The sequence below is a fragment of the Uloborus diversus genome, chromosome 3 (genome assembly GCF_026930045.1).
Source record: "Uloborus diversus isolate 005 chromosome 3, Udiv.v.3.1, whole genome shotgun sequence".
Lineage (NCBI taxonomy): Eukaryota > Metazoa > Arthropoda > Arachnida > Araneae > Uloboridae > Uloborus > Uloborus diversus.
Window position 1 is genome coordinate 186,539,245 of NC_072733.1, and position 15,155 is coordinate 186,554,399.

The window sequence follows — 15,155 nt, forward strand, 5'->3', positions numbered from 1 at the left end:
CTTGACAGAACTTACCTTTCCTTCTCGTCAAGTCTATTTCTCTGACGAACAAAGTGTACCGAAAAGTGCCAACAGAGAAATTGGTGAATTTAAATATGACACAAAGTCCTCCTGTTTGAACCATTCGGGTTGATTCTTCTATTCTTGCCCTTTTCCAGTTCATCACAAATATAAATACTTAATCAAAATAGGTTACTGATTTTATTTTTACAATGTGCGCAAAATGTATTATATATTTTATTTATTAAAACATTGAATTCTATTGCATGATTACTCGACTTCATATATACGAGATCCCCCCCCCCAAACCATAAGAGTGATGGTGAACCCATAAAATGCTATAAAGCGCCCCCCCCCCCTTAAAAAAAGCAATCCCTGAAAATGTCAATGGCAGTCTGCGTGGTGAACGCCCCTCGTTCTCTCCCCATATGTACATTGTATATTAATAACATAGTATTTAAAAAATGATCACTTTTAAAACAATGACATGAAATAATATTTCTTTTTATTTCGGCTTGTGTAAATGCAGCTGTTCCATTTTTGCCACTGACTCATTCCTCCTGACTGTCATATATTAAACTAGTATATCCACGAAAGAAATGTTATTTACCGAACAAACTAATGTCAAGGAATTTTTTATTGTCAACCACATTTAACAAAATGAATAAGCACATGAATTAATTGCATAACTATGTTGCTTACTAATAGATAACTGGGCCATTTTCTAATGGTATAAATATTTTTAAATAAATGAATAAATTATAATAAAAAAGATAAATAATACTGGCACATTTTTTGTGAAGCATATTACAATACTAGAAAATATTTGCATTACCATATTTTTAATGAATTAAAAAATTGATTTTTTTTTGAACCAATGTATGTATATCCAAGTATTTCGAAATAACTTTTCTTTGATTGCTTCTCAAATATAAATCTTATTTCTTTTGCGTAATTAATCAGTTTCAATTGGTTACAACAAATAGTACACTGCGCACATAGGTATGTAGGATAACTTTAAATTAATTCGATAAATCCAAAAACAGTTACAATTGGAGCCTCATCAAATGCAAATCAACAAAAATATAAATGTATATAACAACATGTTTTAAAATATTCATTAATACTTACAAGTGAACATGATAAGAAGAAAAGGTAAGTACCTCCATTACAACTGGATAAGTAATCCAAAGGGTTTCGTTTCATTAAGTATAAAAACGGGTGTTGAAACTATTCAAGCTTGAACACACAATATATATGTAATCATTATCGCACCGGAAATTGTAAAGAAGCAAATCGTTATTAACTAACTTAATAGCTGCGTACATCGTCTAAAAACTCAAGGGCAGCCCAAAATGCAAAGGCGTAAAATTAGTTTCGGCACAATTTACTACACTCTAGACATGAAATAACAAGCAATCCAATGCTAAACAGTTGCTGACTGCAGCAACCATAGATAAGGAAAAAATAAGCTCTCGTTATTTTCGACTCACTGGCGCCAGTGTTGGAAGGATAAAATACGTTTCGAAGCATTGCGCCTCACTTCCGCTTCTAGATTTTTTGAAATAACAAAAAGCTTTCTGAATAATGAGGAGTTCGCTATTGGATGAAGGATTCTTATTATTTCGGAAACGTTTCCGATATACCTAGAAACGTTTCCGAAATTTGTTACAGTGTAAAAACTGAAGAAATAAAACACATTCTGGCAAAATTTTATATTATCTTCCCTTTAATTAAAGGCTTAAATTACAGTAGAAGCTAAACTGCAAAAAAGAAGAGACACGCCGATTATGAATTCTTCAATTTTTTTGCGTAGTTAATTGCTTGTTGGAAAAAAGTGTGTTTAATAATGCTACCAGAAATTTAAAAAGAAAAATTTTGTTGTTTTTTTTTAATTCAAATCACATTTTGAACACATTTCCGACCGTTTCGAAGAAAGTTCCATTATTTTCATTCTTTTCAAAAAAATTCATTCTCTGTGAAATGTTGTAAACTAAAAAAAAACATCGTATACGTCGCACCTGCTGTATCCGTCGCATCGGCAATTTATAAACCTTTTTTCTCGTAAGCGCCCCGGCGCTTACGAGAAAAAAAAGGGGCCTTTTTGGGCGTAAGCGCCACGGCGCTTACGCCCAAAAATACGGTAAAGGGACCAAAGACAGACAGGGAACTTGCTCCTAGTGGTATCTCTCATCTTCATATATAACACTTTTGCTACTAGATTTATTGCGCTTGTTTTTGTCCCCTCCCTCAACAGAGCATTTTCAAGAAGTAGCGAATTGCTAGTTTTTTCTTCATTCTCAGAAATTTGGGTATCCTGAATCCTATTGATTTCTTGACTTGACAGCTTAAGAAGAGAAAGGTCCCACCATTGTAAGATATGCAGTGGAGATATAATTCCCAAAGATATGTGAGCTTACGAATGGAAAGATATCTGCTAAAAGAAGCTTAGTTTTCAAATTTTGAAATTTAGCTTAGGTCTTTGGATCATTGGCTCGCATAATTGGCATGAAAACTACTTCCTTGTAACCTCAAAGCGTATAACTGGAATTATTTGCAATTTTCTGCTTTATAACTTTGTTTTAGCCAGTCTAACTATGACTAAATGTATTTATTTCCTATGATAAACTTTTTTTTTTTTGAAATCCGACCCCCCCCCCCCTTCCCCGTCTTTTTTTTTTTTTTTTATGCGATTGACAATTATTAGCTTACAGATACTTTTGAGTTGCGTGCGGAGATACTTTATATTTTTATCTGACTTTGCTTACCCCATAGTAAGCGGTAAGTGGGTTACCCCCATTTTATTTAAATTTAAATGAAACATATCTAAAAAAGGGGTAAGAGGGTCCTATATGATCACGTATGTAAATTTTTAATGTGAATTATTTTTTTTAAATGCATCCATTTATTGAGATATTTATTGTCTTTTAAATCTGTATCACACTGAAAATTTTAAAACTAAAATCATTACATTTCATTTGTGAAATTTATTGAAAGCCTATAGGGATATATTTTACTTTCACATATAAAGGTGAGTTTAATGAACGTAATACAATTGATTAAGATCGATTTGAGTAAATTTGCCAAAACTATAAGTTGAAAAAGAAATTGGAAGCACTAAATGACACTGCGTCTATATAAAGTTAGCTAAGAAGGAACCATTATCGCTTCATCCCTCGGTAATTATTTTAACATCATCTGCACTATGCCAATAAAAAGTGTCACTATTTCTATTCGTTCTTGCAAATTCAACAGGATTTTTTAATTTGCATCAACTTCCAACGTTAGACCTATTTAAATCTTAATGATTTTCTTTCATGCATGTTTTATAAATATATAATCACTAGTTTTAACAGTTTTTGTAGCTGAACTATCAATTCCTACTAAGTCATCATAGTTGTCTTGTATTTCACCAATACAGATGGAAAATCTTTTGATTTTGAAATCCCCATTATTATAGGGGGACCCACTTACCCCTTATAGCAAAGATGTACCAAGTAAGTGAAACCCCCTCCTCTTAAACACTTATTAACAATATTTTATACAAAAATTTTCTTTGCTGTATGAACTTAAAGTTAATCTATAAGTGACAAATTAATAATCATAAAAAATAATAAAAACCTGAAAACATTTTTTGTAAAATGTTGCTTGAACTCACAAAAAAAAAAAAAAATTTCAAATTTTTTTTTTTTTTTTTTTTTGACTAAGTACTAGGACCTAGAAAAAATTCTACACAACCCAAATACATGCAAAACCAATCACTGTAATGAAATTTAACATAATCAGTGGAAAAAATTTTGAAAACTTTATCCATATTTCAGTTTTAGGGCCACCAGTGACCTATTTCCCCCAACCAACCCTACATTAAAAAAAATCACCCCCAACCACCCCTACATTAAAAAAATTAAAGAAGTGCAGTTAAATCCCGATTATACATGGAATAGGATGGCAAAGCAACCGCAGATAAGCGAATTCGCGGATAATCTGCAAATTAGCTGAAAACGATGCTAGTAATAGCTCTTAAAGAGATGAATAAGACTTAAAAAAATTTCAACTACAGCTAAAATGATAAAAGTACATGTAAAAAATGCATGTAAATGTTTGAAAAAGATAGCTCATTATTGCAAACGGAGTACACACTTAGTCGAGCAAATCGTGCAACCCGATTAACCTGCAACAGATCAAGCTAGGTTACACCAAAAACTCTAAGGAGAGGGGAGAGTAATTTTTTAAAGACTGATCCGCGGGGGGCCACTGATTTACGCACGTAAGTAGCGTAGGTCTAAAAATCAGTAGTGAATATCTAAAACAGTATATATATATATAGAATCGGGTTTCAACTAGTCAAGATTCGGTGACCTTAAATGGTTTGTCATTGGAAGGGAGGGGAAGAAATAAATAGGAATGTTTAAAAATAAAATTTTGTACTTAAGTTAAAATGCGAGCATTTGTCTGCATTCAGTCAAACATTGCCAAAAAAAGTTTTTTTTTCCAAAGTGTAAAAGGCTGCGGATTATCCGCCCGTAAATAATCGGGTGCTTACTGTAGTCGTATTTGCTTAAAAATTATGCGCATTCTAAAATTTTGAGGTCTATGCGTATTTTCTGAAAAGTCTTTTAAGAATACAGGGAGCTCTAAACAAAATCAGTTCAATTTCAACATTGTATTCAATGAAAAAGAAAATTAAAGAGCATAGCTGTACATATATGGATAGAACAGCACAAGTTCAAAACAGCTGTTTTGACTGGGTACTTTTGAACGACACACAAGACTGATTTATTGAAAATGGTATCTCCCGGAAAGAAAAAGCTCTGTGTAGCGTCGGAACTTCGCATGACAGTGTCGTGAACTTTCATCACATCAAGCTCTATGTGTGTCGTAGATCTTCCTATATTCAACTCTTGTTACACTTCAAACCGATTTGGAAGGGATTCGAGAAAATGTATCACTTACTCGTTTCTGACACTGCAGTAACGCAATAGTCTATGAAACGAGAATCGGCATGTCAAGGCCAAATAACTTTCCGTTGCTTCCCTTTCATTTGCAGGGGTGCGTACTCGGAAAGAAGGAAGTTAAGGTATATTTTAGTTTTTTTTCACTTCTCACCAGAGATACAGCCTGCCAAAGATAGCGCCTGGTGTTGTTTCTCACTTGCGGTTTTCAACAAAATTTCAAAACTGTTTTATCTCCGGAACGGTGTACATTATTTTGTTGCCTTATTTTATTTGATCTTTAAAACAATGTGCCCCATTTGGAAATATGTATTCAGCTTTTCTTACTACGGTCTTTTTTTTTTCAGTTGTCAGAACCATTGAATATTAGATTCCCTGAAAACGAGAGCTTAGACTTTTGAATTTAACAGGTTTTAGAGGCATTTGAGAAAATGAGTGTTTTTTAGGAACAGTATATGTAAAGGTAGACTTGAAAATTAAAACTTTTATTTAGTAGCAAGTAGTCGAAAGCTTCTTAATTTAGTTAAATAGCCACATTTTCACTTTAGTTGCAACTTTTTCCAGGATTTTTAATTTTTTTGCGAAAAGAAGAAAGCAATTTTCTGGCACTACGCTAAAACGTTGCGCGCGGAGGAAAGTATCGGCATTCAAGTTTCGGTCAGCAAATATCGACTTGGAATTCGTTCTTTTTTTCATTAAAAAAAAAGAAATTCTTGAAGGATGTGGCAACAAAAAATGAAAATTCGACTATATAACTAAATGAAGTGTCTTCTGACCACTTGCTACTAAATAAAATTTTGAATTTTAAAGTCTACATTTACATAAATAGTTCCTGAAAAACATTCATTTTTTTCAAATGCTTCTAAAATCTATTAAACACAAAAGTGGAAACACTCTTTCAGAGACTGTAGTACTCAATAATACTGTACAATAGTAAAAAAAATCAAAAAATTTGAAATTGCCTATTTAAAAAAAACTGAAAATTGATTTAAAATGTCATTTAAAAGAAGAAACATTGAGCACATAAAGGGTGTCCTATATTAACACGAAATTTAAAAGTCTCGCCGTTATACGACGCAGCGTTTTTTCATATAGCAAAACTTATGAAAGTTGCAGCTGGTCAAGCAGTACTGATGCTAGATATCACGACACGACGATAATGCACGGGTGGCTTGTTGTCATAAACCTTCGACTTCAAATAACCGAATGAGAAGAAATCTAATGGCAGGCCCGGATCTGAGTACCCGCAGTGCGGGGGCCTACGTCCTTAAGGGGCACAACAGCCCAAGAAATTGGGGAAAAAACTAGCACTAAAACTTATCAACGTTACAAATATATACTGCTGGCCTATGGGGAAGGACCCTATAGATTTTGTTGCAAGGGGGCCCAAAATTTATAGATCCGGGCCTGTCTAATGTAGCTAAATCACACAATCTAGAGCTCCAATTCTGATCACCGAAACGAGAGTAGAAGACTAGGAAATGTCTCATGCACTAATTGAATTGTTTCACTCACTGCCTTTATAGCACGTGGCACAGTCGTAATATTAGCCACATCAATGACATCCAACTTCGGCCGAAAGAACTGTGTTTTGTCGCGATATCGAACAGCAGTAACAGTTACTGCTTGATCAGCTTCAGCTTTCATTATATTTGAAATATTGTTCAAAAGTGAAAACACGTTGCTGTATCGTACAATGCTCCATTTTTACAAACCCTTAATTCTCAGCTGTCAAATTATTCTTTTCCAGTGTTGTTAACAATTTACTGCAAAAATGTGGCAAATTCAAACCTTGCGTTTGTTTTGGGACGCCCTTTATTTCCAAATGGTCTATACTGCATTAAAGCGAATATTTTGATTCGAAATTAAAAGAAACGCAACACAATCGAGTGCATCATTCCGGAGATTAAAGCAGTTTAAAAAATTGTCTAAAATCGCGTGTGAGAAATGGCTCCCAGGTTGTCATCTATGGCGGGATCTATCTCGGGCCAGGAACTTTTTTGGGGAAAATAGAAAGTAGAACTAACTTTTTTCTGAATTTTGATTTTGGCTAAATTTAAAAACCGAAGACTACGGAAGATAAGATTCTCTTTGCCTCCCTGAATTGACATGGGCTATGCCAAAAAGTTTGTTTGAAACAAGTCCACCTTTTCTTCGTTTAGATTTCTATGCGCCTGTTTTTTTTTTTTTTCAGCTTTTAAGAATTGGACGACAAAAAATAAATTAATTTAAAAAAAAAAATGCTCCCCCCCCCCAAAAAAAATAGGATTTTCGGATTAATAACGTTTTGAGCAAAAAAGATTGAGAATTATGAGAAAATATACTCGTTGAGCATTAAATCATGCTACTTCAAAATTCTGAAAAAGATTGTACTTGTGTACTAATTTGAGTTGAAATACTTCATTTCTTCGTATTGCAACTGAACTTTTTTCTTGTTTATGTAGGGCTATGTTGAAGAAGGTTCCGGAATGGTAGGATTATCATTGGGGGTAAGTTCCTTTTTCTTTATTTTCCTTTTATTTTGTTTTCAAGAAATCTGTCGTTCCATCTCCTAAAAGTCCTGTCATTTGGTGGAACGAAAATAAATGCCGCTAAGGATTGGAATATGATTTTCTTCTTGCATGCAAATCAGGGCCGTAACCAGAAAATAATTTCGAGGGGGGGGGGGGGGGTAAAAACTTTTATACGGAGCTTTGCGCTATTTGTGCTGATGTTCAAGTCGTCGGGTTATCTATCATGAAAGCGTTTTATGCAAAGAGTGTCGAGACTTTTTCTCTTTTTAAACGTTTTATTTATTCAGTTGTTTGACCTTTTTGTATGTGTGTGTGTGTTTTTTTTTTCTTCTCTATTCGTTGTTAATTGTTTGTATGTTGTGCTCATTTTATTTTGTGTATTTTGTACTGTTGTGCCTCTTACCTTCGGGCCCTATGTGATACTATGTAGTGCATAGGGAGTTACTTTTTGTGTCTCATAAAAAAATATATATATATATATATGAAAGACATTTGAGTTTTGAAACTATTTTTGGAAATTTTTAAATAAAAACGAGCATTTAAATTTCAAACCGAAATTTTCGGGGGGGGGGGGGGGGGGGGTGAATCCTAAGACCCTCCCTGTATGCTGCTCTGATGCAAATGATAAAGATACTAACTGCAATACTGCTTACAATGGATTTCATGAGCTGTTATCGCCTGAGAAAATCTATATTCAACAACGAAACGTATCACAAGCATATGCTACTATTTGTGCTGTTTTAACAGCTTGTGGTCCGACTTTACCTTCAAGGAGCATATTAAGAGTAAATGCTTTCGGCGGGGTACCGAGTCGAACACAGCAGCTTATTCCAGATTCAAACGATAAGAGTACGTCTCAAAAACTACGATTTTTTTTTTAACGTCGGTAAAAGTTTTAGAGAAGAAACATTTACATTAAAATGCTATTAAAGCAAGAATAACGTTGTTGCGGAAGAAGTCGCATGTCGACTGAATTTTAAATAAAGCGTTAAATTGGTATTTCTGGTTGATTTTCGCTCTTTTATATGACGTCCATGCGCTTTTTTTTCTTCACATGCAAAAGGGAAGTTGGTGAGAATTGCAGTCAAATGACACCACACATTATTTAAGAAAAAAAAAAAGTAGCTAGTTTTTCTTCACGGATATATAGTTAAAGATTGCGATTTCGAAGTTAAAGAAAGGTTTTCTTTATTTCTGAAAGAGAGAACTGCTTTCATACCATTAAAAGACTGACCCTGTGTTTCAAAAATTATAAACGGGAAAAAGATCTAGTTGTCACTAGCACTTCCTCATCGGTTTTTATTTTAAACAATAAGGAAAATGTTTAAACAAAATCTGTCAAAGATTCAAAATTGAAAGAAATGTGAAAGTTCGAACGAATACGTAGATAGTTTATTGAAATATTTCAGTTTTTCATTCGCATTGATGACCAAGCAATTTCGTAGGATTATGTTTTCTAAAGTTTTTGGCTATTATAAAGAAACAAATACGTAGCAACATTGAGATAACAGATGAAATTTACAAGTTTTCGAAGTTGATAGCATATTTTTACTTATGAATTTTTACTTATGAATTTTTCGTCCCACCCGTTTTACTTAATTTACTCTGCTTCTGTTGATCTTGAAAATTAATATGTTTTAGTTCTTAAAATAAAAAGTGCAATCATATCTTTAAAAACTGATACCATTTAAGGTATACAGCGTGTCCCCGTTTAACTTGCAAGACCTCTGTTTTCTTAACTAGATAGTTAACTGTTTTGCTAGTTAACTCTAGATAAGCACTTCCAATTGCAATAATGGTCAATAGGGTGCAGAGTATTAAAAGTTTGAGCGAAAAACTAAAGGAAAAATATGAAATCTAACTTTTTATATGTATGCGTAAAGACACACTACCTACAAGTTGACAAAAAAAAATCAGGTTCATTAAGTAGCTATATGGGTCTCAGAAAATCACGAGTATATAAAGTAGTACTATGAGTCACAAAATGCTGTGTTTCATATGCCTGTGAATATCGGTCTTATGAATGTAAAACATTTTGTGTTCGATTTTTTTTACGCTGGTGATTTCCCTAAATATAAATAGGACATAGGGACCATATAAAAAGTTAGATTTCGTATTTTTTCACTTTTTCGATTCAAGCTTTCAACATCACTCTGCACCTTGTTTAACCATTTTTGCAATATTAAGTATGTATACTTAATATTGCAAAAACAGTTGTGACTAACGGTTGTGAAAATAAGTCCTGCAGGTTATACGGGGACTCGCTGTATGTACGTTGTAGGTTTGAAAAGTTGGGATATACGGTCACCAATGACAACCAGAGTATTTGTTTTGTCACAGGGTCCGGCTTATCAATCTCTCGTATTTGGAGAGGGCGCTACTTGAGTTGTGATGGGAATGCGGTGGGTAAAGTGGTATCAACAGAAAGCAGTATATGGGTCATTTACAGTAGTGGGGCAATTTCATAGAATTTCGGACAAATGTAGAATCCGTAACATGACACTTTTTTTTTTTTTTTTGCTACAACTCTTTAATTTACTGTTTGATTTGCAAATTATTTTGATTTGAGTTTGCGTGTTGGTAGGACAAACTCGAAATAAAATAATATGCTAATCAAATAGTAAATTAAAAATTTGTTGCAAAAAAAGTCATGTTACGGACTCTACATAATTGTCCAAATAACCGTGAAATACCCAGCATGGCGCGGTAAGCATCGTCATGAGTTGTGGAGCAGCATATTCGAAATGGTGAGTTTTTTTTTTTTTTTTATAACTATTCAGCAAGGCTTTCACGTTCGGTTCCAATTTGGCTAACATGACCCTGCTCCATATAAGAAAAAACTATGAATATCAAACTTTAAAGCCACTAGTACTGCAGTGAAGATTTAAAAAAACGGTCTAGCCGACCTCATACCGTTACACCGCTGAAAAATGTGGCACTCGTGAGAATGTCCATCCAAGAATCTCCGAAGTGTTTAGCCCTTCAACATGCAGTAGGCCAGCGGTTTTCTGGTAGAAATGTAAGAAAAATCCTGGATTGTGATTTTCCCAACGTGACTCGTTTTTCTAGTCTAGCCAAACAGGATCATCCCTGCCGAATTGGAACCGAATGAGGAAAATCTTGACTAGTAGAAATCAAAACCATTATTTCGAATATGCTCCTCCACAACACATGACTATGCTTACCCCTAGAGCAGGAATTAAATGGAGGGAGTAAGTAAAATCATTGGCTTAGTGAAAACTGAGGCGAAGACGCCAAGTCGTGTGACTAACAGCGACGAATTGGGTTCTTTGTTTCCCGAATGAAACATAGATCTACACTCCCTCCATTTTATCTCTTCTCAATGTGCTTACCACGCCATACCGTTGCTACTACTGCAAATGGCACATAGACTGCTTTCTTTCATTAGCACTTCCACCTCAACTCACGTAGTGCCCTATCCACTGGAGGTTGATATGCCTGACCCTATAAAATTGTTTGAATTTCTTACTGCATTCTCTTGTATCGATTCCCTTCAATGTTCAAATAGTTTCATCGATCTCACGTGACTGAATTGCTTTCGTAAACAATTTTGTCAAAAGCTCTACTGGTGTTTTTCAGTAATGAGCAATTTGATCTAAAAGGGCTCATTTTTTCTGGGGTCCATTTTTTTTCGTATGTTTTCATTTCCCAAACTTTTGAGATGTGCCACCATTGTCGCCGGTGAATAATGTTTTGTTTTCAGTGTTTTCGAACTAGTTCGATATTTTACAGTTGCAAATAATGTCGAATAATTTTCTGCACCTTAAATAAGATGAGGTTGAGCCAAATTTGGAAGGAAGAGCTACTAATTGCTAAATTTAGTCCTGCCTGTTTAACTTGAGCACTGATGAGATGCGGAGTACATTTCGAGAGAAATTTGTTCAACCTTCTTTTATTTAAGTGCGTTAAACTTAAATGATCGATCACTGGAATTCGATGCTGTTGAAGGTTTGCTTGTTAGTTTAACGATGGGTTTAAAATTTTCGATTTGTTTAAACCTTAAATTAAAAAGCTGCTTTGAGCCAGCTTTGGAGGTTTAACAGAGTGTTTCACATCAATGGGAACGACGAGCAGACTGCATCAATACGGTTATGCATGATTTCTTAGGATATTCATTGAATGTACATTGTACAGCATGTCGCAATAATGGATGTTATAATTCTTTAGGGGTACTGTATTATTAATATTAATTATCACCATCACAACAGTTAAAATCCAGTCTGATACAATTTCCCCTTTCCACAATGAGACGCAATTTGGACCTCAAATGAATAGTTTAATAAAGCTTTATTCAATTTAAAAATTTATTCCTGAAAATTTATATAGAGTAGTATTAGTAGATTATATCTCCAGTAATCGCCCATTTAAGAGATCGGTTGTTGATTTTTGTAAACAAATAAATTTCAGCAATTAATACAACAACCAAAACATCGTAAAAATTTCGGCAATACCTTTCTGATATTGCTTCACTAAATTGCTTCAGAAATAAAAACATTCTTATTTTAAAAACTAAGCTATTGTTAATACGAGAAAATGCTCCAGTTAGTCGGCCATAGAAATACAGTGCTCGGCCATGTATGAGCACAGTAGTCGACAGTTTCATTTTCATTACTCTTATGGGGTACGAGTGAATAAATTTGAACAACATTTAATGAGAAACTTACGGCAAAGCATTCTATTTATAAAATTAATTATTCCAGAAGTTGCTAAAGAATTCTGCATTCTTGATGTCAGCGTAACATTTGGTTATATTATTTTTCAAACTGCAATCAGTTTAGATATGCATCTCATGCAATACGTTTTTTACCCTCCCTAGCGCTAAAAGGTTTCTGTATTAACTGTTTCTGCTAATATAAAGAATGAATAAAAGAGCCAATAGAATTCGTGATCGATAAAGAGTGACTTATGATTGACATTTGACGGGTCCATGTCCATTAAAACGAAACTTCAACATACGGAACATAATATTTAAATTGCAGTTTTGAAAACAATTTCACCTCAAAACAAAGCAAGTAAAAATCTTTTGGAAAAACATCTAAAAGATTTGCAATAAACGACACATCTAAAACAAAATGTATCATAAAGGTAGGTACTTTAGGTGTGAACGAACTGGAGTAAGATGAATTAAGCTGGCAGGTCCCCTATTTTCAAAGTTTTCCGGGGGGGGGGCAAAGGTTATTAATTCAATGAAAAAAAAAGCATAAAAATACAAGCAAAAATTCATAATTGCATTGTTTAGAAAATCCAGAGAGATTAATTGCCCCCCCCCCCCCGTGGTCGCCCAAATGACGAGTCTGTATGTAGGTAAATTGAAATTTGGAAAGAGGGGGGGGGGTCATGAAGATAATCTTACAGCTCTCAACAAGAATATTAGTAAACGTTGAATGAACTAAAATGGAATTTATTGCTACTTAGTGCAATTATGAAGTACAGTCAGCATTATTTTAAACAAGAAATAAATTTTGATTCCCTAGAGAAGAAAACACAAGGAATTAAATATTTGGTTATAGAAGTGGTACCAACACCTGAAATTGTTAGCCTCAATAAAATAGACTTTTTGAACCTTTGGTAAAGCAGATAGTTTAGCATATTGAGCAATAGAAAGAATAACCACAGGTTTAACTCATTGAAATAACTTCAGCTAACGTAACTATTGAAGTATCACATCTTCATTCTTTGCAATTAGAATGTTTATTAGTTGCCGAATGAATACTAATTGAAATCAAATCTTTTTTTTTTTAAATTTCAGCAACGTAAGATGGTTTGATAAGGAAAACGATAAATCAACATTTGGTAATGACATGTTGAGTATTAGAACTTTTATTCTAAACGCAACGACGGATTGAATTTACAACACCTGTTTTCGAGAATTGTAAATTAAAATCCATATTAGAAGCAATAAAATGACAAAATGACTCTTTTTGTTAAAAAGAAGTTAAGGCAGAAAATTTTATTTCTTTAGAAGAAATAACGTTAGAAAGGGAATTTTTACTCTACTCAACATAGCTAAGTTGTCGCTGTATTTAGATACTTTATTTTAATTACTATTTGATGAGCATTTGAATCTCCATGTTAAGAACGTGCCCGACTCCTTGGTAGATCAACCAAACAGCATAAAACTAGTGTTCGAACTGCATGGCCGACTATAGTAGAATTCCATACCTTCTAGGTGATAAATAAAATTTAGGTGAGGAATAAACTTTCAGTTGTGTCAAAAAAAAAAAAAAACACCCTTAAGTCTATTACTATTACTCTTTCATCGATTGGAAAAGGATTTATTCGGGTTTTTCGTGTAGATACAGAAAAGAAAATTGATCACGATACCATTCTAGAGGGGTGGTCTCCACCCCCCTCCAAAAACCATTGAGTCTAAGAAGGAGTTTGCTTTTTCATTGAAACATTGTTATACTCCATTGAAACAAAAGTAAAATTAAATTTGCAGCAGAACGAAAAAAAGAAGGGTTCTTAACATTTAAAGAAAATGTGTCTTAACAAAAGAAAAAAAGCAGAATCGCAAACTAGGATGATAATTTTAAAATAAAATGACTCGTTACTAAAGAAAAAGTACCCACAACTTAACTGTTATTGGATGATAATTGGGGATAGGTAAATGAATGTGTGGGGTGGGATGCGCCATATCCGATTTTGGGTTATATATATATACTATTTATAAGCAGTTTTATATCTTTGTGGCCGACTACTGGAGCACTTACCCTATCTGTCGAATAAACTTTCAGTTCTGTCAAAAAAAAAAAAAAACCTTCAGCCTATTTTCATTTCTCTTTTATAGATTGGAAAAGGATTTATTCGGGTTTTACGTGTAGATACAGAAAAGAAAATTGATCATATCCCAGTTGATGTAGTTGCTAATGCTCATATCGTAGCTGCCTGGTGCACAGGAACAGACAGGTATATTTTTAAATTTTCGGAAAGAAAAAATTACTTATTTTTAATTTTCAACCTATAATGCTCGTCCTAAACTGCAATTACACTAACCCCCCTTCCTTTTTATATCGTGTTTAGTTATCTCATGTTCGGATATTCCGCGCTTGTCTTCTGTTTCCCGAAAATTGAGGGTTAGAAAAAAGATGCTTGAAAATACTGAAGTAGTAATGATGTATTTCTCGGGAAAATTAGTTTTATGGCCAATGCACAAAACCGGGTTGTTTTCTGCTAATCCAGTTTTGCTGCAGTTTACGTTGCAGCTAGAAATTGTTTTAAAAAAAAGTTCATTTTTAACTTCAAGAAAGCAAGCAATCAGCATGTTATTTATTAATTGGAAAATTACTTTTCGCTGCTACTTAGGTCTTTTTTATTTTGTGCCTTGTTATTTTAAATTCTCTATCACGTTTTCAAACATGTAGTTTTTTATTTATTTTTTTTTTCACTGTATCATTGAAAATCCTTGCTCTATTTACGTCTTTTCTGCATAATTTCTGTCAAAACATTTTTTTTTAAGATTTAATTTCTGAAGTTATAATGTATACTTCAAAAAACATTTTACAGGGGCAAAACCCTAAGACAGCGTAGCGTAACTGGGATTACTGATAGTGTTGAGGGGACATTTTTGTAGCTACTGTGTGCGTAGGAAGGATAACTGATAAATAAGACATTCTGCATGATGTCCAGCATGTTCTTTCTCCAGATGGAAGAATAATTTATTTTTTGT

The 15,155-nt window shown here is 33.7% G+C and overlaps 1 protein-coding gene across 1 annotated transcript in view; it reads left to right on the forward strand.

Annotated features, from left to right (window-relative positions):
• The window catches only part of LOC129218447 (putative fatty acyl-CoA reductase CG5065), a 62,331-nt gene that overhangs the window by 26,663 nt on the left and 20,513 nt on the right, over positions 1-15,155 (forward strand). Inside the window, exons 7-8 of the mRNA XM_054852722.1 lie at positions 7,397-7,441; positions 14,277-14,395. Of these exons, the coding sequence (XP_054708697.1) occupies positions 7,397-7,441; positions 14,277-14,395 (164 nt within the window). The remainder of the gene's footprint in view (positions 1-7,396; positions 7,442-14,276; positions 14,396-15,155) is intronic.